This window comes from Oncorhynchus clarkii, chromosome 3 (genome assembly GCF_045791955.1).
Source record: "Oncorhynchus clarkii lewisi isolate Uvic-CL-2024 chromosome 3, UVic_Ocla_1.0, whole genome shotgun sequence".
NCBI lineage: Eukaryota > Metazoa > Chordata > Actinopteri > Salmoniformes > Salmonidae > Oncorhynchus > Oncorhynchus clarkii.
Genome location: NC_092149.1, coordinates 46,702,451 through 46,728,993, shown reverse-complemented (window position 1 = coordinate 46,728,993; position 26,543 = coordinate 46,702,451). Strand labels below are relative to the sequence as shown.

Here is a 26,543-nt window from a genome sequence, read left to right as displayed (position 1 = left end):
AGCATGCAACACCCCAAAATGCCTGAAGGCGAAGTAAACAAAAGAATTAGCGTAGCCGGCGCTACACAAAAACGCAGAAATAAAATGTAAAACATTCATTACCTTTGATGATATTCTTTGTTGGCACTCCTATATGTCCCATAAACATCGCAAATTGGTATTTTTCCCGATTAAATCCGTCCATGAATGCCCAAAATATCCATTTGTATAGCCTGTCTGCATCACGAAAAAAGCTCTCTTCCAACACGCAACGTCATGTTTAAAAATTATATAAGTTGCCTATATTCTTTGACAAAACACTTCAACCTACTTTTAGAACCCAACTTTAGGTATTTGTAAACGTTAATAAGAGATCAAATTGATCACTGGGCGATCTGTATTCAATAGCAGCTACACAAGAAAACAGTGTCCATTTTTCAATCTTCCAAAATCGATTGAGGTAGGCTGGATGGAATCACAGATCTATTGGTAATGTCTCAAAGGATTTTTGTCAATGAAAATGACGTTTTTGGCGACATCGTGTGGAAGTTGTAGGAATTGCTTCCGTCTCCATATTAAATTTGGTTTCCTTTAAATAATCCATGAAAGGGGCGCATGGATACTTTTTTCAGATTTCATTGACCAGTTTTTCTTGCGCTTTTCGATGAAACACACGCTCTGCTATAGTCACAGCCGTGATTTAACCAGTTTTAGAAACGTCAGAGTGTTTTCTATCCACACATACTAATCATATGCATATACTATATTCCTGGCATGAGTAGCAGGACGCTGAAATGTTGCGCGATTTTTAACAGAATGTTCGAAAAAGGAGGGGGTAGGATAAAGAGGTTTTAATGTAATTTTCTAAGCGCTTTCATTGTTTGCTTATATGCCCCCTTTATTTATCCTATGGTTCTGACTTGGTTTACAGGGAGAATACTGTAAGAACGGTCCATGTTCTGAATTCTGTCGCTGTACACTGAGATGCAGTGCCTTTAGACTGCTGCGCCACTCAGGAGCCCTACAATAATTGTGTGTGTGTGTGTCATTTACATTTTCTTTAAAAAAATGTATTGAACCTTTATTTAAGTAGGAATGTCAGTTTAAGAACAAATTCTTATTTACAATGACGGCCTACACGATCATTGAGATGCTTTTTCTTCACTAATCTAAACGGAATTGTTCCATCCCTGATCCAACAAACCTGATTATATTAACTAAACTTTGTTTGAGCAGAGCTGGATAAAACGCCTGTACACCCAGTACACTGCAGCTCTTCAGAAAGGTCCCCTGAGATAGACAGACTAGCTACTCTGAGTTGATGAAGGGGGCAATGTAAGCCAATCCTGCATACTCTTTATGTTCTTTAGAAGAAGTATGGGTGTGGCACAATAGTGTCATCACTGGCTTGATGAGATCAGCAAGGAGTCTGGCATCAACAAGCCACTTCCGTCTACGTTCCCTTTTGATACAGTGACACAACAACAACAAAAATATTTTGGATCTCAAGTCATTCAAGAGGCACACTTAAAGTACTGTCTTTCCTCTATTGAGTGTGTGTGTGGGTGTGTGCCTGTGCATATGTCTGTGTATGCGTGTGTGTATTCTCGGGATTGCATTATCTGTCTAGCTCATCTAGCCTACCGGTATATTAACTGTCCTATCTCTAATGTATTAACATTAGCTTAACATTTCCCTTACCCAGATTTCATAGCCTACATTTAAAACAAAGCCCTGTCTCTACAACATCAAACCACATGAAAACAAGCCATGAAACGAGGGTCTATCTATCCTGAATGCGTTTTGAAGGGGCTGCCAAATGACACCCTATTCCATATTTAGTCAGGTGTGTATAGGGAATATAACCCTATAGGGAACAGGGTGCCATTTGGGCCTCATAAATTGACTTCATGTGGTCTCTATGGAGAAGAGGTGTATTTTCTGAGCCCTCCAAAAATCTACTAGGAGGTTGAAGCCCATGGGGCAGCAGTTGGCACAGGTGGGTTGGCACAATGAGTCAGGTGCCAACTGTGGACTTCGTCAACGAGAGGGCACCACGTCACATCACTTACTTAACACACACACACACACACACGCGCACATGCACACGCACACACACACACACAATATTTCAGGAGAGAGGCATGGGAGGTGCTCAAAGGAAGGAGAAAGAAGACAACAGAGAAACTAAGACAAACTAAGTCTGAGTCCTCAGAGACACTTGGTTGATTGCCCTGTTATTGTGTGGTTTGAATGGATTGAGAGGAAGAAGGCTCAATGCACATTCAAACAAACGTATTAACGCATCCCCTAAAGGGATGGACTCGACACACAACTTGGGCACAAACCAAAAGTCATCTAACTCATTTTGAACGCACTTCTCTTCTCTTCTCACTGTCTCTGTCTCTCTGTATTTATGTCACTCTCTTTTTTTCTTCACCTTTTTACCCTTCCTCCATCTCAGTCCCTTCATTTCCACTTTATCTACACAGCCTCGTCCTCCCCCTCCCGACATTAGTGTCATCACATCCCCTTGTCCTAGGAAAATAACAAACCTGGAGCCTCTTCCCTGAGCCTCTATCCATGGAAATTTGACTTCATCTGCATGTGCTTTGATTAGCCTGCCACAAAGCATTGTGGGATTCCACGGGGTAAAGCCCAGTGTTATGTAACATTTATTCCCCCCGTGTCACCAGGGCTGTAGGAAGGAAGGAAATGGGTTTCTGTCGTTTGGCGTTTGGAAAGATCAGCCATGTGATTGGCTGTTACCTTAGTACAACATACAGTACATGACCAGGGGAAAAGGGAAACAGGGGCACACACACTGGCAAAACAATGAACAGGGTAAACACACACATACCAGTACATGCAAGCAAGTACGCACACACACACACACAAAGACACACAGACACACACACTGGCAAAACAACCCCCGTCACATGATGGTTTTCTGATTGAACAGCCAATATGAACTGAGGTAAGTCTTAGCATGTCTACAGATTAGCATGTCTACTGAAGACAACTGTCATAGACTTGATATGAAGCATCCTATGTGTTATGTCACACGCATGTCAGCATTACGTAGTTTACCGTATTTCAAGTCAATACAACATAATGACTCATTATGCCTACCCATTAAGTGACCACACAGGATGGCACAACACGTTTCAGGGCCTCTTCCCCACCCCTACCGAATGGGACAAAAAAAAGAAAAAAAAGGCATGACTGAGCTTATGCAATTACAAAAATACAATGCCCAATTGAACTCCAACCTCAAGCTGCTAACGTGCTAACCAACTCAATGCCGGTGCATAGAGTGGCATCAAAGCATCCTGTTCACATGCCAAGCTATGGGATGCCTATGCTAATCTTGTTAGCCATTTTGCATGTTGAACTTGTTCTGTTCTTAGCATTGTTTCAGGACAATGGCGTGGGCGTATATCATGGCCATTGTGTCGATAAGCAGCTATGGAGATAATACACTTTTTTTTGTCAGAGTAGTTCTTGATTATTGCATTGTTTACTTGGACTTTACTTGGAAACGTCTATGTATGGTCAAATGTCAAATCGAAGCAGAGAACTCCAAGAATTGTCTCGAGCCCTAGTTGGTTGGAATAAAAAACAGTAAGTGGGCTATTGTTTTTGCTTTCATCAGCCGCTAAAATTTGGACCTTGAGACTTTGTCCTGAGAGTGTGGATGAATGGCCGGCCGCCTGTAACACGGTTCAAATGTCAAAGAGAAGCAAGATAACTCACATGAATCCCATCTGGATTGAGGCCACTGAAAAATGACAATTGTTTTCTCTTTCCTAACTCTATGGCTTGGTTTGATCCCTCGCTGGTCTCCCCCAGTCACCTCTTCTCCACCAATTAGATTATGTGATCCCTTTTAGAACAGTCACCACCTGCATGTGGAACGTAACCAAATTGCTCGCCGTGTGTGTGCGTAAGAGTCATGACACACACACTTCTGGGAGTTATGGGTCTATAGGGACTCTTTTCCTTTACCATAATGCAAAATAAAAATGTATATCTTGATATACTAACTAAACTGTTGAATTCTAGCCCCCACAACATACAAATGGACAGCTTGGTCCAAAATAAAGTATTATTTAAGTATTTATTGAATAATACAATAGCTTGGGCTCGTTTCCATTACGTTTATACTGTCCCTTCGGTGATAATGTTTCAATAGAGAAGTGAAAGCACAACCAGAGATGGGCAGTATTTCTGTTGCATGTACTTGAAATATGTATTTCAATTACTTCTGAGTATTTTGTAATTGGTATTACACTGGGCTGAACTACAGTCCAATGTATTTTGTAACAAGATACTTTCGAGAGCTGTAATTGGTATTTCAAAATACATATTTTTATAGACATTCACATTTTGTCGATCGCGATTGACTGGTCGATCTCCAAGGCATTCTTAGTCAATCGCCAAACATTTCTGTAAAAACCTAATACTAAAGCCTTGTGTTCCTATATTTCTAATTAGTCCCGCGCTGTTGGCATTAGGTGCACCCAATTCAGCTGTCCTGCACGCCGGGTAGGGGAAGTGTTCCCATTTTGAACCATTTCATGTGTTTGAAGGTACAAACTCTGCCATTATGATGTTTTTAGTTCTGTTTAAAAAAATCTGAGTGGTCGATCTCAGGTTGCCTCTTGAATCAGAAAAGGTTGGTGACCACTCCTCTAAATACATGGCTCTGGTAATACCAAGTGGGCTTTGTAGTTCATTTTAGTATATACATTTACATTTTTGTCAGTTAGCAGACAGATTGACTTGCTCAACAAAGGTAGATAAACAACAACATATCATAGTCATAGCAAGTAAAACGTTTCTGTAACTGTTACTGAGTCTCACGGCCGTCAAAGGAAGTGGACCGAAGCGCAGCGGGATGAGCATACATATTCCTTTTATTTAGAAATGACGCAGACAAAAACAATAAACAATACAAAACAACCGCAAAGCTTATGGGCTATTTGCCACAAACAAAGTTAACTTCCCACAAAGAAAGGAGGGAAAAGGGCTACCTAAGTATGGTTCCCAATCAGAGACAACTATAGACAGCTGTCCCTGATTGAGAACCATACCCGGCCAAAACATAGAAATACAAAATCATAGAATAACAAAACATAGAATGCCCACCCCACATCACACCCTGACCTAACCAAATAGAGAAATAATATGGCTCTCTAAGGTCAGGGCGTGACACTAAGAATGTTTTTGCTGTTTGGGCTGGCTACTTGCACATTTATTTTTGTATTTTAAAATGCAAAATACATGTATTTTTATAAAATACATTACAAAATACATGCATTCTACAGTTTATTTTGATACATTGATCTTTATGGTATTTTGTAATTGTATTTTCTAATTATATTTTGTCATTTATGCACATCCCTGAGTGCAACAAAGAAACCTGGGGTTGTCAAACCACCTATGCACACAAGGAATCATTGACAGCCATTGGCAGTATGCACAATGTCTTAGGAGACTGAAACAGTGTGACGCCTATAGTTGTCAAACCTGAATTGGTGAAAGGCAAAAGAGCAGGACTCAGGGTAAAAATAACTAACACTCCTCAAGAAAAATACTTTAAAGAAGCCTCTCGCTCTCTCACTCTCAATTTCAATTTCAATTTAAGGGGCTTTATTGGCATGGGAAACATATATTTACATTGCCAAAGCAAATGAAATAGATAAACTAAATTGTAATAAACAATTAAAAAAAATTAACAATAAATACTTCATGTCAACCTCTCCTTGTGTTTTCATTTTGTCTAATTGTGTCACGACTTCCACCGAAATTGGTTCCTCTCCTTGTTCGGGCGGTTTTCGGTGGTCGGCTTTACCGGTTTTCTAGCCATCGTAGATCCATTTTTGGTTTTCCATTTTTTTTGTCTTGTTTTCCTACACCCCTGGTTCTCATTTCCCTCATTAAGTGTTGTGTATTTAACCCTCTGTTCCCCCCCATGTCTTTGTGTGGAATTGTTTGTTTGTAGTGCTTGTGCACATTTGATACTGGTGCATGTCGGGTTTTGTACCCACTCAACGTCAACAAAACTAAGGAGATGATTGTGGACTTCAGGAAACAGCAGAGGGAACACCCCCCTATCCACATCAATGGAACAGTAGTGGAGAGGGTAGCAAGTTTTAAGTTCCTCGGCATACACATCACAGACAAACTGAATTGGTCCACTCACACAGACAGCATTGTGAAGAAGGCGCAGCAGCGCCTCTTCAACCTCAGGAGGCTGAAGAAATTCGGCTTGTCACCAAAAGCACTCACAAACTTCTACAGATGCACAATCGAGAGCATCCTGGCGGGCTGTATCACAGCCTGGTACGGCAACTGCTCCGCCCTCAACCGTAAGGGTCTCCAGAGGGTAGTGAGGTCTGCACAACTCATCACCGGGGGCAAACTACCTACCCTCCAGGACACCTACACCACCCGATGTCACAGGAAGGCCATAAAGATCATCAAGGACATCAACCACCCGAGCCACTGCCTGTTCACCCCGCTATCATCCAGAAGGCGAGGTCAGTACAGGTGCATCAAAGCTGGGACCGAGAGACTGAAAAACAGCTTCTATCATTCTATCACTAACATTGAGTGGCTGCTGCCAACACACTGACACTGACTCAACTCCAGCCACTTAAATAATGGGAATTGATGGGAAATGATGTAAATATATCACTAGCCACTTTAAACAATGCTACCTTATATAATGTTACTTACCCTACATTATTCATCTCATGCCACTTTGTTTACATACTCATCTCATATGTATATACTGTACTCAAATCCATCTACTGTATCTTGCCTATGCTGCTCTGTACCATCACTCATTCATATATCCTTATGTACATATTCTTTATCCCCTTACACTGTGTACAATACAGTAGTTTTGGAATTGTAAGTTAGATTACTTGTTGGTTATTACTGCATTGTCGGAACTAGAAGCACAAGCATTTCGCTACACTCGCATTAACATCTGCTAACCATGTGTATGTGACAAATAAAATTTGATTTGATTTGATTTGATTTGATGGTTCTTTTTATGTCGTTGGTTTTGTATTAAACTGCTCTGGCTATTACCTAGTTCTGCTCTCCTGCGTCTGACTTCACTGGCACCAGTTAGGCACGCCTTTACAAATTGCCTTCAGAAATTGCGTTCACATACCTCCTTCCCTTTTTCTATTCCTGAACTTTTCTTTTTAGCTCTTTAACTCTGTCCACCTCTCTCCGTTGTCTTCTTTCTCTTTAACTCTCTATTTTCCACCTATCTCTCTCTGTCTCTCTCTCTCTCTCCTACCCTCATTCTTTTTTTGGACTCTTCTCTCACCGTAGCCTGTTCAAAAAGAGGGAGATTAACAGAGGAATGAACCACAAAGGGAAAATAAGAATGATAACAAAGGGAGGAGCCACAGGGTAAACAAACATATTTGTTCATTTAAGTCTGCAGGTCTATCTGGCTCCACAGACAGGGACAGACATATTAGGTGTCATGACAGAAACAGGATCATGTTCAATAGATTAGGGCATTTTTTAGATTTTTGTGGATTTTGCAACAGAAAATGAAAATGAGTGATAGTCCCTCCCTGTTTCAGTCTGTTTTTTTCCGTTTGGTGACTATGAACACAACACAGTGTTGGGATTGAAGGCCCACATTCATGTTGCGGAAGCTGTCACTGAGCAAAACTCATCCATGCACATCGGGGGATAAGGAAACAAAAGGCTTTGTTGTTTGAGAGAGAGACAAAACCAAAGTTATTGGAAGGAGAGGGTATTTGTACGTGAGCACTGCCCACTGAAACATAACACCTTTGAGATGTGGGCACGCACGCACGCACGCACGCACGCACACACACACACACACACACACACACACACACACACACACACAATTCATGGCTATACCCTCAAGACAGTTTTGGTTTTGTGCTTGGACCTGTGGAAATAGATTTGCTGTATAACATAGACGCTGTAGAGTTGACTATGCATACTTTGAATAACATATGTACTAACGTCTACACTATATCATGTATCCAAATTAAGATGCTGGGGTGTGGTTCACACTGCTTTACTAAAATGCCATTGGTCAATACAGTAATGTAATACCGTAATATATGACATTTACAATGCAGACACTTTTATCCAGTCCACATATTTTCGTATGTGACCCCAGTGGGAATCGAACCAACAACTGGTGTTGTTAGTGCCATCCGAACTGAGTCACTTACAGAGGCACTACAATACATAAGTACAATACAATACTGGAAAATACAATATATGATGATTATAATACTGGTGGAAGATGTATGATTCCATCCCAATGAGCATACCACCCTCCTTCAGGGCATGGATGAGGCATGCAATGACATCATTCCAGATCTTTCTCAAGCTTGGATTAACAATAACAAAAGTTTTTTTCCCCAGGTGGATGAACAACGAGAACATTTACTGCAAAGTTTATGAGAACCTATGGCCAAAATAAAAGTAAGTAAAAGTAGTGCCTTCTAAACATGTTTTTTGGGGCGGCAGGGTAGCCTAGTGGTTAGAGTGGTTAGAGTGTTGGACTAGTAACCGAAAGGTTGCAAGTTCAGATCCCGGAGCTGACAAGGTACAAATCTGTTGTTCTGCTCCTGAACAGGCAGTTAACCCACTGTTCCTAGGCCGTCATTGAAAATAAGAAATTGTTCTTAACTGATTTGCCTAGTAAAATAAATAAAAAACATTGATTCTTTAATTTGTTTCATTTGATTACAGTACACCTATAAATAAATTATAAATTATATCTGAACAATACATTTGTTTTTGTGTCAATGATTGTGAAAGATGTCTTTAATGATCACACTCAACATGCACAGCACTGACTGATGATTGGCTGAAATAAATTGATCGTAAGAAGATTGAGGGAGCTGTTTTGTTAGACATCAGTGCAGCTTTTGATGTCATTGATACCAACAAATTGCTGAACAAAATGTAGGTGTTATGGATTTGCATCCTCTGCCTTATTATGGATTGGGAGTTACCTATCTAATAGAACACAGGGGGGGTTTGTTAATGGAAGCCTCTCTCCTGCAAATTCATTTGAGTGTGGTGTACCACAGGGCAGCCCGCTAGGGCCATTATTGTTTTTACAAATGACCCCCCACTAACCTTGAATAAAGTCTGTGTGTCTATGTACACTGACAACTCAACAGTATGCATGATGACTGCATCAGTAAAACAAATAACAGACACTTAACATAGAGATCCAGTCAGTTTTAGAATGGGTAATTAGCAATAGGCTAAAAGCTACATTTTTGGGACAAATCACTCGCTGAATGCTAAACCTTGTTTAGATCTAACTAAGGCTTTCGACTCTGTCAATCACCGTATTCTTATCGGCAGACTCAGTAGCCTCGGTTTTTCGGATGACTGCCTTGCCTGGTTCACCAATTACTTTGCAGACAGAGTTCAGTGTGTCAAATCGGAGGGCATGCTGTCCGGTCCTCTGGCAGTCTCTATGGGGGTGCCACAGGGTTCAATTCTCGGGCCGACTCTTTTCTCTGTATATATCAATGATGTTTCTCATGCTGCGGGCGATTCCCTGATCCACCTCTACGCAGACGACACCATTCTATATACTTCCGGCCCGTCCTTGGACACTGTGCTATCTAACCTCCAAACGAGCTTCAATGCCATACAGCACTCCTTCCGTGGCCTCCAACTGCTCTTAAACGCTAGTAAAACCAAATGCATGCTTTTCAACCGTTCGCTGCCTGCACCCGCACGCCTGACCAGCATCACCACCCTGGATGGTTCCGACCTTGAATATGTGGACATCTATAAGTACCTAGGTGTCTGGCTAGACTCTAAACTCTCCTTCCAGACCCATATCCAACATCTCCAATCGAAAATCAAATCAAGAGTCGGCTTTCTATTCCGCAACAAAGCCTCCTTCACTCACGCCGCCAAACTTACCCTAGTAAAACTGACTATCCTACCGATCCTCGACTTCGGCGACGTCATCTACAAAATTGCTTCCAACACTCTACTCAGCAAACTGGATGCAGTTTATCACAGTGCCATCCGTTTTGTCACCAAAGCACCTTATACCACCCACCACTGCAACTTGTATGCTCTAGTCGGCTGGCCCTCGCTACATATTCGTCGCCAGACCCACTGGCTCCAGGTCATCTACAAGTCCATGCTAGGTAAAGCTCCGCCTTATCTCAGTTCACTGGTTACGATGGCAACACCCATCCGTAGCACGCGCTCCAGCAGGTGTATCTCACTGATCATCCCTAAAGCCAACACCTCATTTGGCCGCCTTTCGTTCCAGTTCTCTGCTGCCTGTGACTGGAACGAATTGCAAAAATCGCTGAAGTTGGAGACTTTTATCTCCCTCACCAACTTCAAACATCTGCTATCCGAGCAGCTAACCGATCGCTGCAGCTGTACATAGTCTATTGGTAAATAGCCCACCCATTTTCACCTACCTCATCCCCATACTGTTTTTATTTATTTATTTTTATTTTTCTGCTCTTTTGCACACCAATCTCTACCTGTACATAACCATCTGATCATTTATCACTCCAGTGTTAATCTGCATAATTGTAATTATTTGCCTACCTTCTCATGCCTTCTGTTCACACTGCTATGCCTTATCTTGGCCAGGTCGCAGTTGCAAATGAGAACTTGTTCTCAACTAGCCTACCTGGTTAAATAAAGGTGAAATAAATAAATAAATAAAAAAATCTATTATTAAATAATGTGGCTATTGAGCAAATTGAGGAGAGTTGTTGTAATCATACTTTGGATAGTAAGCTTTCATGGTCAAAACATTCAAACTCAATGTTTTCTAAAATGGGAAGAGGTATGTTCATGATAGGGCGTTGCTGAGGCTCTTGACATCTCAGTGGACCAAACAGGTCCTACAGGCCCTACTGTAGTTTTGTCGCACCTGGACTACTGCCCGGCTATGTGGTCAAAGAAGGACATAAGTAAATTGCCGTATCGGGAAACTGTCAGGAACTCAAAGTTGAGGAGAGATTGACTGCATCACTACTTGTCTTTGTGCTAGGTATTGATGTATTGAAGGTACCGAACTGTCTGTTCAAGCAGTTGGCACACAGTTCAGACATTCATCGGTACAACACAAGACACGCAACCAGATGTTTCTTCACATTCCCCAGGTCCAGAACAGAGGCTGGAAAACACACAGTATTAAATAGAGTCATTACTGTATGGAACTCTCTGCCACCCTAGGTAACTCAAGCTAGCAATAAAACCAGTTTTTATTTTATATTTTATAATTTTATAATTTTATAATTGTACTATGTATTAGACCTAGATATTGTTTGTACGTACTGATATGTAGGCTATGTGTGATGTTTTAAATTGATGTATTTCAGTCCTTGACTAATAATGTTCTGCACTATATATTATGTCTTGTTTCATGTGGACCCCAGGAAGTGTAGCTGATGCTTTTGCAGAGGCTGATGGAGATCCTAATCCTACGTTCAAGAACACAAAGAAAGAGGGCTACGTTCAAGAACACAATGAAACAGAACACAAGGTTGACTAAGAAAATAATTACAGAACCTTACACTTGTAGTGTATTTAAGCTTTTAAAAAGCTTCTAAAGTTCGGAATTTCTCATTTAAAATGTCAGACTTGATTTGCAATAATGAAAAATGTATCAATCGCTATAAAAATGTCAAATAATTATAGTCACATAACAATATATCTTTTTTTATAATAATAATATTTTCCTGCTGTGTGAAACTGGCTCAAAATAAGGTATGGGATTTGTACCTATCCAGTCACTTAAAGAGTAGTGCTTATTTCAAGGAAACAAGGAGGGAAGCGTGGATTTCTAAGTATTTGGAACATGGTCTTTAAAACCTCTTGGAACTACCGCTCTAGGATCCGGGAGAATTGTCATCAACTGACACTAATTAGCATAACGCAACTGACAAAAAATATTACTAGAAAATATTAATATTCATGAAATCACAAGTGAAATATATTGAAACACAGCTTAGCCTTTTGTTAATCACCCTGTCATCTCAGATTTTGACATTATGCTTTACAGCCAAAGCAAGACAAGCATTTGTGTAAGTTTATCGATAGCCTAGCATAGCATTATGCCTAGCTAGCAGCAGGCAACCTGGTCGTGAAAATCAGAAAAGCAATCAAATTAAATCGTTTACCTTTGATGAGCTTCGGATGTTTTCACTCACGAGACTCCCAGTTAGATAGCAAATGTTCCTCTTTTCCTTTTAGCCGAAATAGCTCCGTAAGTTCTTCACGTTTGGCTGAGAAATCGCCCGTAAATTGCAGTCACGACAACGCTGAAAAATATTCCAAATTAGCTCCATAATATCGACAGAAACATGGCAAACGTTGTTATAATCAATCCTCAAGGTGTTTTTCAAATATCTATTCGATAATATATCAACCGTCCCGGCTGTATTTTCCGGGAGGACCGGGAGGAAAAATAGCTACCTCTGTCTTTTACGCAATAATTACTCTGAGAGCACTCAGCCGGCCACTTACGCAATGTAGTCGTTTACGCTCATTCTTCAACATAAAGGCGTGAAACTACGTCAAAATGCTGTAGACATCTTGGGGAATACGTAGAAAAAGGAATCTGGTTGATATCCCATTCCCTGCTCAATAGGGACGCATCGGAACGCAGAGCTTTCAAAACATGAGTCACTTCCTGATTGGATTTTTCTCAGGCTTTCGCCTGCAATATCAGTTCTGTTATACTCACAGACAATATTTTTACAGTTTTGGAAACTTCAGAGTGTTTTCTATCCTAAGCTATCCTATATGCATATTCTAGCATCTTGTCCTGACAAAATAGCCCGTTTACTTTGGGAACGTTATTTAAATTTTTTTTGAAATAGTGCCCCCTAGTTTCAAGAGGTTCAAGACTGATGAGTTGAATCAGGTGTAAAAAAATGGAAGAAAAAAAACTGTGTAATGCAGCTAACTGGCCCTGCCTTATCCTGTATAAAGAACTTTGTTAAATAATCCCTAATGCTGTGAAGATCGACGGTGGAGACAGGAAGCAGGTACAGTAAGAACATTTAATAAACTACGAACATGAAACAGGACAGGAACAGCGTCTGGACAGGGGACAAAGTCACAACATCAATGCTGACACGGGGATGAAACAGAGGAAACAGACAGATAAAGTGGAGGCAATCAAATAATGATGGAGTTTAGGTGGGTCCAATGAGGCGCAGGTTCGCATAACAAAGGTGACAGGTGTGCGTAATGGTAGGCAGTCTGGCCACCTCGAGCGCTAGAGAGGGAGAGGGGGGGCAGGCGTGACAAATACAGGTGCTCACTCACTGCCACCAATGGTGACAAGCCTAGAGACCTTTGGTCATGAGTTCTGTGACAATGGCAGTAAAAAGTATGTTAGCTAACAAAATAAAACTGAATTAATTTATGCATTAAAGCGGCCTACTGAACTTTTCAATTCGATTTTTTAAATATATGGTGCCAAAGTGTTTCCTTCTTACTTATAGAATGCAACGGTTCAAGTACAGTATGTTAGTTAAAAACGTATACTACCTCTCCGGCACACAAGGTTACCAGGGTGCTCATTATTATGCACACCTATCACCATCGCTACGCACACCAGCACCTCATCAGACTGACCTGGGCTCCATCACCTGCCTGGTTACCTTCCCTACATATGTCACTCCCTTTGGTTCTTTCTCTAGGCGTTATTGTTTCCGTTCCAGTGTTCATGTCTGTATGTTACCTGTGTTTCTTGTTTTGTTCTATGTTAATTTATTTATTAAAGCTTCCCTGAACTTGCTTCCCGACTCCCAGGGTACACGTTACAGAATACCGCCTCCCCAAAGGGAAGCATTAGGGAGTGTTTTTATTTTATTTTATTTTTTAGTGTAGGTGATGTCTGATCCGGTTGTCGCTAACGGAGCAACCGGGGATGCCTCAGCTGGCTTTTCAGGCTTCCATGCCTCAGCCAGCACATCAGTATTACAAGACCCGGTTGGCCCGTCAAGCGTCCGTTGCCGAGTCTACCGAGGAAGCCTCAGCTAGCTCGACAGGCTTCCATGCCTCAGCTGACTCGACAGGTTCACAAGACTCAGTAGGCTCGGCAGGCTCCCATGCCTCAGCCAGTTCGTCAGGCTCCCATGCCTCAGCCGGCTCGTCAGGCTCCCATGCCTCAGCCGGCTCATCATGTTCCTGCGCATCAGCTGGCTCGACAGGTTCCCGTGCCTCAGCAGAATTTATTTATTAAAGATTCCCTAAACTTGCTTCCCAACTCCCAGCGTACACGTCACAATGACAGATAAAATGTGAAAGATGAAAGATCCCACAACTTCAGCCATGCGTTCTCCAGCACAAATACACTGTAATACAAAATTGCTTGAGTCAAATGTGTTATAGAACGTCTTTCGACGAGGCTGTGTATTGTTTTAGTGATGCAGCATGTTTAGTTTGGGTCACTCCATGCCTCTCAATGATTAAATGTCCCATAAACACTAATGAGCTCTCAGAGGACTTCCCTTCCCATACCGCCTTGCCAATCCTACTACTTATCTTGAAAGTTGCACACATGCATGCACACACACGGACGCATGAACACAAACACACAACAGACAGCACACACAACATGCAGGGACGCATGCACGTGCACGCACACTCATGCACAAACACACACACAAATGTGAACTGCCCAGCAAAGTGTGTTGCATACCACGATTGTGTCACTATCCCTGTTTCCCATTTTAATATAAATGAACGTTTAACCTCTTGCTAATCCAAGACCTTTCACCTCCCTTAAATCAACAACTTACTTTGTCACAAACAGAAACTAGCACATGACATTGAAATACTTTTCTTCCGTGGCTGGGAAGGGAAGAATATGGAGACAGGAAAAGCGCTGGAGCACAAACACAAACAAACAATGGGCCAAATTGCAGTAATTAAGGACTACAGTTTCCCCCGGCCTCGTTAAAGCTTGTTACGTAGAGAAAAGCAGCCGAGCGGCAGGGACCTGTCAGCCTATCCATGGCAGCGCTGGTCAGTGCTCCTTTGGCCCAGAGCGGTGGATATCTACTGAGCGCCCTTAGGAGCGGCATGGCGGCATTTCCACCTCGGGTGGCATGTACAGAGCAATGTGTGTTCTCAATTAATACGTGGAGAAATCCGTCAGTCAGAGGGGAGACATGTTCTAGGCCAGGAACAAATAAGAGACAAAAGAGAGCTCAGGGGCGTGGTGTTAGAATTGAAATGCCTTATCGGTGAGTTTGTGACTCATAGCGTGGTCTTTGTATAGGTGTGTGACAGAATGGCATCCTATGATGGTTTCTGAGAAAGGAGGAATAGCTGCACGTTCAAATGATAATGATAGGTGGTTTGTGGCAAGGATGCTCACATGCTTAGGGTTAATTGGTTCAGGAACAGCCAGCGGGAGAGAAAGAGAGAGAGAGATTTACAAAGAGAGAGGACAACTGTAGAGAAACACAGAAATACACAGAAAGAACAACTATAGGAAATACCTGTGTATCAACTATAAATGCACAACTATTAGACTAGAGTCATGCAGTTTGAGCCAATGTGCAGTATTTGCACCTGTTGCTATTGAACAACAGCGGTAGTACCTGGGTAACCAGATAAGACCATTTCCTAGGAGCTCTTAGGACTTAGCCTGTGTCAATATGGCTCACCCTTTTCCTAACTGAACACATATCGAGCCCTATCCAATCATTAGAGAATATACTGGCTACACAATGATTCAGTATATTTGGTATAATGGAGCTAGGACTGAGCAAAGAGTAAGGTTGGGAAACACTATGCAAATACTATTAAAATCACCTGATTGGCCTCCCGGGTGGCAGCGCTAGCTGTGCCACCAGAGACTGGGTTCGCGCCCAGGCTCAGTCGCAGCCGGCCGCGACCGGGAGGTCCATAGGGAGACGCACAATTGGCCTAGTTTCCTCTGGGTTAGGGAGGGCTTGGCCGGTAGGGATATCCTTGTCTCATCGCACACCAGCGACTCCTGTGGCGGGCCGGGCGCAGTGCACGCTAACCAAGGTCGACAGGTGCACAGTGTTTCCGCCGACACACTGGTGCAGCTGGCTTCCGGGTTGGATGCGCGCTGTGTTAAGAAGCAGGGTGGCTTGGTTGGGTTGTGTTTCGGAGGACGCATGGCTTTCGACCTTCGTCTCTCCCGAGCCCATACGGGTGTTGTAGTGATGAGACAAGATAGTAATTACTAACAATTGGATACCACGAAATTGGGGAGAAAAGGGGGTAAAATAAAAAAAATAAAAAAATAGAAATCACCTGATCACACCTTTTATGTGTTGGCTCAGCATGATACTAATAATGCTAAAGTTGTGGGTTCAATTCCTATACATGTTTATATTATACTATTATAGATTTATTGTTGCGTTATATATACCGCACCTCCAAAATTATTGGCACCCTTGATAAAGACGAACTTAAAAGATTGTATCAAATAAATACTGAGCTATATTGTATGCTCAGAAAATTGGGAAATGTCAATTTGATTGTCACAATTACTAATAGAAATATATTTTGTGTAAGAAGTAATACATTTTTTAACTTCAGAGGAGGACAAGCAAGACAAAGTCATTCAATGTAAATGCATAGATCTAATTTAACTACATCTGAGATCATTATGCATAATGGGTGTTTGGTCTTGTCGACAGATCTAGAGTATTACCCTCTTTGAACACACACACACACACACACACACACACACACACACACACACACACACACACACTCCCTCTCACTCTCTCTCTCTCATATCCTATGGAGTTCTTCAAAACACCACTCCCTTTATACTGTAGTTACATTTTCCCACCATGAACTAGAGAACCTGAGGGGGGCAGAAACTGTACAAGTAATTCTAAAATATCTTAAAACACACCTTTTTAGCTTTGCTTTTCAGTGCTATTTAGTCATTCAGTTTTATTGTTGTTCTTTTGTTTTTTTATCCTGTTGTTTGTTGTGTTGTAAATATGAACATTTATTTTTTAATTGCGTTTTATGTTTTTTTTCCTGTGAAGCACATTGCATTGCATGTCTGAAATGTGCTGTATTAATAACGAGTAATTTGATTTGATAATCCTGCTTCTCCCCCTCACACACTTTCACATAGCTGCCAAGGCCCATTGCAGCTACACAGAACGCAAACATACAGAGTAGGCTGCACTCTTACATACCCTTGCATTAACTCCCAAAGTGCACACTAGCTTTCACGCACGCACGCACGGACACACACACACACACACACACACACACACACACACACACACACACACACACACAAACAAACTATACTTTCAACATTCTCACAAACCTTTCTGACATTCTGTTCTCCCGCTCACACAATTGACACATATGCACACAAACAAACAAATACGTTTAACACGTTTAACATTCTTCCCCCTTCTTTTTTCACAACCCCTACACAGATAATAAAAAAAATATCTCAATATTCTCTCACCCTCACACACTCACAACCCCCTTCCCCATTACACACCCTTACACATTCCTCGCTTCTGCTTTTCCCTTATTCCCCTTACACAAAAGCTCATCCATCCAACCCATCCCTCCATCCGCCCCTCCATCCCTACCTGGAAGATGAGAACTTTGAAGTGGTTCCTCTTTAGCAGGTGTCCATGGTTGGCCTCCAGCCGCTTCACCTGTGACGCCTGCTTGTCCAGCCGCTCCCGCACCTCCTTCATGTGGGTGTTGACCTTGTGTGAGCGCTCTAGCAGCTTGTTAACGCTGTTGGATGTGCTGGTGTGGTTCTTGGAAAGGCGGGTCACGTCACCCTGGACCCCTCGTACGGCTCCCTCCAGGTCGGCCTGACGCAACTCCATGCGCTGCTGGTTCTCCTGCACTGCCTCCAGCATGTTGACCAGCTTGTCGAGTAGAGCCACCACTGTGATGGCGCTCACCTGGTCCCTGGCAGTGGGACTGGTGGGACTTCCAGGTCCGAGGCTCCCAGGGGTTTTCAAGCCCAGCCTGGAGAGGGTGTTGGTGGGGGACGAGGGAGCTGGGCTCGGGCTGAAGCTGGACACCAGGAGGTCCATGTTGTCTTGCTGTGCCTGGTACTGCTGGGGGTTGACCAAAATGCTGCTGCTGTTGCTGCTGCGCTCGGCGTGCGATGAGTCTTCTCCCATGGCCACAGAGTGGTGGGGTTAAATGTCCTCTTTTGAAGGGTTTAAGTAAGTTAGAGGGCTAGAAGTGGAGGGAAATGTGGACAGACTTGTTCTGAGATGTGAAGAGTCTCTGTCAGTTAGTTGACGTTGTTGTTGTTGCTCCGGAGAAGGACTGAGAAGGGAAGAAGGATTCTCTCCTCTTGGTTATTTTGGTGTCCCCTCCCCTTTTTTATTTTATTTTTTACAATGTGTAGTAGAGCAAGAGTTGTATTGCACACACCCACTTTTCTCCTCCCCTCATAAAAACCTCCTCCAAAGCCAGAGGGGAGGGGCATGGTTGTCCTGGTAACAGGTCTAGCCCTAAATTGCTGGAGAAAATTACGCCAGAGATTGCCACTGTGAGTGTTCATGTGACTGCTCTCAATGCCTGTCCGTCCGCATGAATTAATCTGGAAAGTCTGTTTGAGTGGCAATTTGATACAATGAGCATTTCTGATGTTGTGTATTTGTTTATGCCAGTGTGCCTGTCTCTCTCCCAGGATCAGGTTTGTTTGTAGTTTGTTTGCAGAGTTCAGAGCTGTTTGATTAAGCAGTAAGACCTGGGTGTGGGGGTGTGGCATATGACCAATATACCATAGCTAAGGGTTGTTCTTAGTCCAAATGCAATGCGGAGTGCCTGGATACAGCCCTTAGCCGTGGTATATTGGCCATATACTACAAACCCCCGAGGTGCCTTAACGCTATTATAAACTGGTTATCAACGTAATTAGAAGAGTACAAATAAATGTTTCGTCATACCCGTAGTATATTAGATAAGAATGAGTAAGATAGAGTAAGACCTGGCGCTGGTGTGGCTTGGTGTGCTCCATTCTAAACACTTCAACATTTTCACTGGTGCAAATCAAGCATGATACATCTCGCCCTTTATGTTTGCATGTCCCCGATATGTACTTTTCCAAACATGCACAGACAAGTACGTGTAATTTGGTGAGTGCCCACGTGTGCAGCATGGCAGCCCTCTCCACCCCTCCCTCTCCTCCTGTTCTGTTTTTCTCTCCTCTGCTCTGTAGCTTCGGTGTTGGGCCACTGTGGCACATGGAAACGAGGATATACGTGTTTGAACAATGAGCTCGTCTTTGCCCCTAGCACGGTGCCAGGATCCATATACCACACACACACTTGAATGCGAACACACATGCATGCTTAACTAGAGGCGTTACACAAAATCTGTGTGTGTGTGTGTGTGTGTGTGTGTGTGTGTGTGTGTGTGTGTGTGTGTGTGTGTGTGTGTGTGTGTGTGTGTGTGTGTGTGTGTGTGCGTGCGTGCGTGTGTGTTCATGCATGCATGTGTTTGGCTGTGTAAGTATATGTTCTCTTATAAAAGTGAGAGACAAGGGAGTGGGGGGATTTTTGTGTTTATTTATAAAGCATTTTGTGTTTATTTATAAAGCATTTGTAGAATACAATGACAAGAGCTCACTTTATCACTGTTAGCTATGGAAGGCAGTCAGGATTGACACCTTGTTCTGGTAGTTATTTGATTATGTTAGGGTTAGCAATCATGTTAGCCAACCAAGTTTCAACTTCAACACTTTTGCCTTCGCTGACTCAAACATCTTAAACATTTTGTGTTCGTTTGTGTGTATGTGTGTGTGCTTTTCTGTGTTTATGCATGCATGTGTGTGTGTATGTGTGTGTGTGTGCGAGTGTAATCCTTCACACCTCCTTAACTTGAAAGTTTGACCTCCCTGCATTCTTATAGTTGAACCCTGAACCCTCACCTTTCCCTACTTTGGAAGAATGATGCTCCTATCCTGTCATTCATCTAATGCGTGTGTTTCCTCCTACACTCTTTCAGATGTCTCATTTCATCCTCTCTTTCCACATACAGTGTGTTCGGAAAGTATTCAGACCCTTTGACTTTTTTCAACATTTTGTTACTTTACAGCTTTATTCTAACATTTAAAAAAAAATACAAATCGTCAGCAATCTACGCACAATACCCTATATTGACAAAGTGAAAACAGGTTTGTAGATTTTTTTGCAAATGTATTAAACATAAAAAACATAAATACCTTATTTACATAAATATTCAGACCCTTTGCTAAGAGACTTGAAATTGAGCTCAGGTGCATTCTGTTTGCATTGATCAGTCTTGAGATGTTTTTACAAGTTGATTAGAACCGTAAATTCAATTGATTGGACATGATTGGGAAAGGCACATACCTGTCTATATAAGGTGCCACAGTTGAAAGTGCATATCAGAGCAAAAACCAAGCCAAGAGGTCGAGGGAATTGTCTGTAGAGCTCTGAGACAGGACTGTGTCGAGGCACAGATCTGGGGAAGGGTACCAAAACATTTCTGCAGCATTGAAGGTTCCCAAGAACACAGTGGCCTCCATATTTCTTAAATGGAAGAAGTTTGGAACCACCAAGACCCTTCCTAGAGCTGGCCGTCTGGCCAAACTGTGCAATCGGGGGAAAACGGTCAGGGAGGTCAGAGAGGTGAGGGAGGTGGGCAGGGAGGTGACCAAGAACCCGATGGTCACTCTTACAGAGCTCTATAGTTCCTCTGTGGAGGTGGGAGAACCTTCGAAACGGACAACCGTCTCTGCAGCACTCCACCAATCAGGCCCTTATGCTAGAGTGACCAGACGGAAGACACTCCTCAGTAAAAGGCACATGACAGCCTGCTTAGAGGTTGCCAAAAGGCACCTAAAGGACTCTCAGACCATGAGAAACAAGATTCTCTGGTCTGATGAAACCAAGATTGAACTCTTTGGCCTGAATGCCAAGCGTCACATCTGGAGCAAACCTGGCACCATCCCTACCGTGAAGCATGGTGGTGGCAGATTCATGCTGTGGGGATGTTTTTCAGCTGCAGGGACTGGGAAACTAGTTAGGATCGAGGCAAAGATGAACGGAGCCAAGTACAGAGAGATCCTTGATGAAAACCTGCTCCAGAGTGCCCAGAATCTCAGACTGGGGCAAAGGTTCAACTTTCAACAGGAGAATGACCCTAAGCACACAGCCAAGATAATTCAGGAGTGGTTTCGGGGAAAGTCTCTGAATGTTCTTGAGTGGCCCAGCCAGAGCCCGGACTTAAACTCGATCGAACATCTCTGGAGAGACTTGAAAACAGTTGTCCAGCAACGCCCCCCCATCCAACCTGACAGAGCTTGAGAGGATCTGCAGAAAAGAATGGTAGAAACTTCCCAAATACAGGTGTGCCAAGCTTGTTGTGTCATACCCAAGAAGAGTCAAGGATGTAATCACTGCCAAAAGGTGCTTCAACAAAGTACTGAGTAAAGGGTCTGAATACTTATGTACATGTAATATTTCCCTTTTTTAATTTTTATGAATTAGCAACAAAAAAAATGGTTTTTGTTTTATCATATGGGGTATTGTTTGTAAATTGATGAGGTAAAAAATAAGGCAGTAACTTCACAAAATGTATAAAAAGTCAAAGGGTCTGCTGAATGCTTTTCGAATGCACTATATCTCCCCCCTCGTCTACTTTTGCCTGTTCCTCAATGTACCTGTGCTTTGCTACAGATTTCCTACATATTTCCCTTGTTGTGTTGAGGACTCTGTCCTGTCGCTTTTCATCGTCTATGTTTTAAGGTTGGATTTCCTATGTTGGTTCTGTTTCCCCTCTATCGCTTGAACATGCACGACACTTGTGTGCACATGTGAAAGAAAGCACGAACGAACTCACACACACACATCCCATCATCTCAAATGTTATATTGTGAATAAAATCAGTTCCAAAGGATGGTGTGTTCCTTACAAATGGGTACATTTGAAAAGAGCCCTCTGCTGGTTAAGCAATATAAAAAACACTTTGCTTTTATCTTCAGATCTCTGTCAGTGTGCTGAATATATACACCATGAAATAAACAACATTGATTCTAGTGTGAAATCTGCAATATTGACCAGGGCAAAGCACTGGATACTTTTCAGGTTTTATAGAGATCCATTTTTACATCTGAATGACATAAGCATATGCAGTAGTAAAACACGTTACCATGTCATAGGGTTTTTATTGAAAGGAATGAACAAAGATAATGGGGATTATAACATTCCTTAGCTACAAAAAGATCCAAGCAACTCTAAAAATCTTTCTGAAAGTCTTGTCTTCTGGAAAAGTGTCAACCATTTATCTTTAACTTGAAAATCTCAGACTCTACAACTAGGAGCCAAGAAGCACATTCAACAACAGTGTCTTAGCATCTTTAAGATGTAAACAAACATGTTACAACAGGCTGGATGGATTAGGCAAACGTGGTTTTGTCTAACAGTCTTCCTGGGAACTGTAACGGCTGGCTATTGGCCAGCTGCCTTCACCCATGGGCCACTTGGCAAGTTTGGTTGATCAGCAGGTTTTTCATTTTGAATATCATGGAAACCCCGGGCACACCTGTCTTTGTCGAAACTGCAGTAAAATATATATATATATACAGTGTCTGACGCCAATCGAGAATCTGTGGAAAGAACTGAAAACTGCTGTTCACAAATGCTCTCCATCCAACCTCACTGAGCTCGAGCTGTTTTGCAAGGAGGAATGGGAAAAAATTTCAGTCTCTCGATGTGCAAAACTGATAGAGACATACCCCAAGCGACTTACAGCTGTAATCGCAGCAAAAGGTGGCGCTACAAAGTATTAACTTAAGGGGGCTGAATAATTTTGCACGCCCAATTTTTCAGTTTTTGATTTGTTAAAAAAGTTTGAAATATCCAATAAATGTCGTTCCACTTCATGATTGTGTCCCACTTGTTGTTGATTCTTCACAAAAAAATACAGTTTTATATCTTTATGTTTGAAGCCTGAAATGTGGCAAAAGGTCGCAAAGTTCAAGGGGGCCGAATACTTTCGCAAGGCACTGTATACACCTGTATATATATATATATATATATTCACATGAATTCTAAGAGTGGAGCAAATAAAAAAAATAACTCGGAACAATATGTTGATATAGAAGGAATCAATCTTGACAATAAGTGTCGCTGAGAAGGTACAACCTTTGTTGTGGCTTCATCTATTGACTATAGGAATAACAGAAGACACAGGAGCTAGAGTTGCACTCCCATGTACTGCATCTACTATCCTGCCTTGATGACGAGCTAGTCTCGCCCCACCCACCCACAACTATAACTACACTGTAAAAATCGAAAGTCTCAAAACACTCTGAAAAGCAGTGCACCTAAACTAAGATCTGGTGTTTCGGAGGGTGTTTGAAAATAAACCCAATGTACTGTAAATGTTGTAATGCACAGAATGTCTTTGTGTGTCTTTAAGCATGCTGTGAAAACCCTTTGGAGGGTTTCAGCTCATGTAAAAGCAACATCAAAACACCAAAACAATTTCTCACACAAATCAATGGTTTAGAAATGTAAATAATTTATAGCCTAAATATTGAAAATAAGGGGCTATGGAGATTTTTTTTGGGGGGGTGGAACTCCGCCCCAAAAATGTTCAATGCTTTATTTAAGACAACTGAGAAACAGGAGGAGCAATAAGATGGTACATTTCATTGGAATTTTTCACACTCAACCACACTGACTGACTGACTCACTTGTGACTGACTGACTCATGTACAAATAATATTGAGTAGTTATTTATGACGCAAGGTGATTTGTAGATCAGCCAGGCTTGACTCACCTTTAACGTCGGATGCAACGTAAAACGCACCCTGTGAGAGGTCAGTCTGACGTCAATCAATCAAATGTATTTATAATGCACTTTTTACACCAGTAGTTGTCACAAAGTGCTTATACAGAAACTCAGCCTAAAACACCAAAGAGCAAGGAATGCAGATGTTGAAGCACGGTGGCTAGGACAAACTCCCTAAAAAGGCAGGAACCTTGGAAGAAACTTAGAGAAGAACCAGGCTCTGAGTGGTGGCCAGTCCTCTTCTGGCTGTGCCGGGTGGAGATTGTAAGAGAACATAGCCATTAAGGCCAGAAGTTCTTCAAGATGTTAAAATGTTCATAGATGACCAGCAGGGTCAAATAATAATCACAGTGGTTAGGTGGTTAGTGCAACAGGTCAGCACCTCAGGCGTAAATGTCAGTTGGCTTTTCATAGCCGAGCATTCAGAGGTTGAGAGGTTGAGAGAGAGAGAGAGGTTGAGAGAGAGGTAGGGAGAGGTTGAGAGAGGTAGAGAGAGGTTGAGAGAGGTAGAGCGAGGTAGAGAGGTTGAGAGAGGTAGAGAGGTAGAGAGGTTGAAAGAGAGGTTGAGAGAGGTACAGCAGGTCCAGGACAAAGTAGCACGTCAGGATTCAATAACCAAAGGCAGAACAGCAGAAACTGGATCAGCAGCACAAACAGGTGGACTGAGGCAAATTAATGTTCCTTTCATTTGATTACATTCTGAAAGATGTCTTTAATGATCACACCTTCCAGCACACATGGGATAGAAATTATGTAGTGCAAGTCAATGGCAGTCAGTGCCGTTTCAGGACAAGTTTTTTTTTTCATGAACATGGCCTTTTTTCTATTACATTTTTCTATTACATTTTTCCCTTCTGTCATTGTGGGAAGTTGTCTTTGTTAGGGCTACTATAGCCCTTGTAAGCTTCACAGTTGTTTTTGTTATTTCTTGTTTTGTTGGCGACATTTTAACAAATAAAAGAAAATGTTCGCTGACCACTCTGCACCTTGGTCTTCCTTGAACGACGGCAGTAACACAGGTTGTGAGAAAATTTTGAGGTGCCTTGCACACTCTTGCCTGCATCTCAAATCAAATCAAATCAAATTGTATTTGTCACATACACATGGTTAGCAGATGTTAATGCGAGTGTAGCGAAATGCTTGTGCTTCTAGTTCCGACAATGCAGTAATAACCAACAAGTAATCTAGCTAACAATTCCAAAACTACTACCTTATAGACACAAGTGTAAGGGGATAAAGAATATGTACATAAAGATATATGAATGAGTGATGGTACAGAGCGGCATAGGCAAGATACAGTAGATGGTATTGAGTGCAGTATATACATATGAGATGAGTATGTAAACAAAGTGGCATAGTTAAAGTGGCTAGTGATACATGTATTACATAAAGATGCAGTAGATGATATAGAGTACAGTATATACATATACATATGAGATGAATAATGTAGGGTATGTAAACATTATATTAGGTAGCATTGTTTAAAGTGGCTGATAGGGGGTAATCATTAGTTTCTATTGGACAAATTCAGGAATGGTTATCTTGTTTTATTCCGTTTAAGAAAAGAAGAATCAGAATCAGCAGAAAAAATACACCCCTGATCACACATAAACACAGTTCACTTGTTGTATTCCTTCTCACATCTATTTGCTCTCTGCCTCTCAACTTTTCCTTTTGTCGCTTGTGGACATCAATGCACAACACATCAGTTGTGTGACCAGGGGAAAGCCAAGGCTTGTTCCAAGCCAAGCCATATCATAACTGCTACACACAGCATACATTGTCGTTACCGTATTAGCTAAAGTAACATCATAGTCAATATAAAGTGGGGCAAAAAAGTATTTAGTCAGCCACCAATTGTGCAAGTTCTCCCACTTAAAAAGATGAGAGAGGCCTGTAATTTTCATCATAGGTACACTTCAACTATGACAGACAAAATGAGAAAATAAAATCCAGAAAATCACATTGTAGGATTTTAAATTAATTATTTGCAAATTACGGTGGAAAATAAGTATTTGGCCACCTACAAACAAGCAAGATTTCTGGCTCTTAGAGACCTGTAACTTCTTCTTTAGGAGGCTCCTCTGTCCTCCATACTTTACCTGTATTAATGGCACCTGTTTGAACTTGTTATCAGTATAAAAGACACCTGTCCACAACCTCAAACAGTCACATCCCAAACTCCACTATGGCCAAGACCAAAGAGCTGTCAAAGGACACCAGAAACAAAATTGTAGACCTGCACCAGGCTGGGAAGACTGAATCTGCAATAGGTAAGCAGCTTGGTTTGAAGAAATCAACTATGGGAGCAATTATTAGGAAATGGAAGACATACAAGACCACTGATAATCTCCCTCGATCTGGGGCTCCACACAAGATCTCACCCCGTGGGGTCAAAATGATCACAAGAACGGTGAGCAAAAATCCCAGAACCACACGGGGGGACCTAGTGAATGACCTGCAGAGAGCTGGGACCAAAGTAACAAAGCCTACCATCAGTAGCACACTATGCCGCCAGGGACTCAAATCATGAAGTGCCAGACATGTCCCCCTGCTTAAGCCAGTACATGTCCAGGCCCGTCTGAAGTTTGCTAGAGAGTATTTGGATGATCCAGAAGAAGATTGGGAAAATGTCATATGGTCAGATGAAATCAAAATATAACTTTTTGGTAAAAACTCAACTCGTCGTGTTTGGAGGACAA

At 42.1% G+C, this 26,543-nt stretch overlaps 1 protein-coding gene across 1 annotated transcript in view; it reads right to left on the bottom strand.

Moving 5' to 3' along the window:
• The window catches only part of LOC139396209 (caveolae-associated protein 2-like), a 29,710-nt gene extending 11,369 nt beyond the window's left edge, over window positions 1-18,341 (bottom strand). Inside the window, exon 1 of the mRNA XM_071143342.1 lies at window positions 17,637-18,341. Coding sequence (XP_070999443.1) covers window positions 17,637-18,188 — 552 coding nt within the window. The 5' untranslated portion in view covers window positions 18,189-18,341. The remainder of the gene's footprint in view (window positions 1-17,636) is intronic.
• Window positions 18,342-26,543: the final 8,202 nt, after the last annotated feature.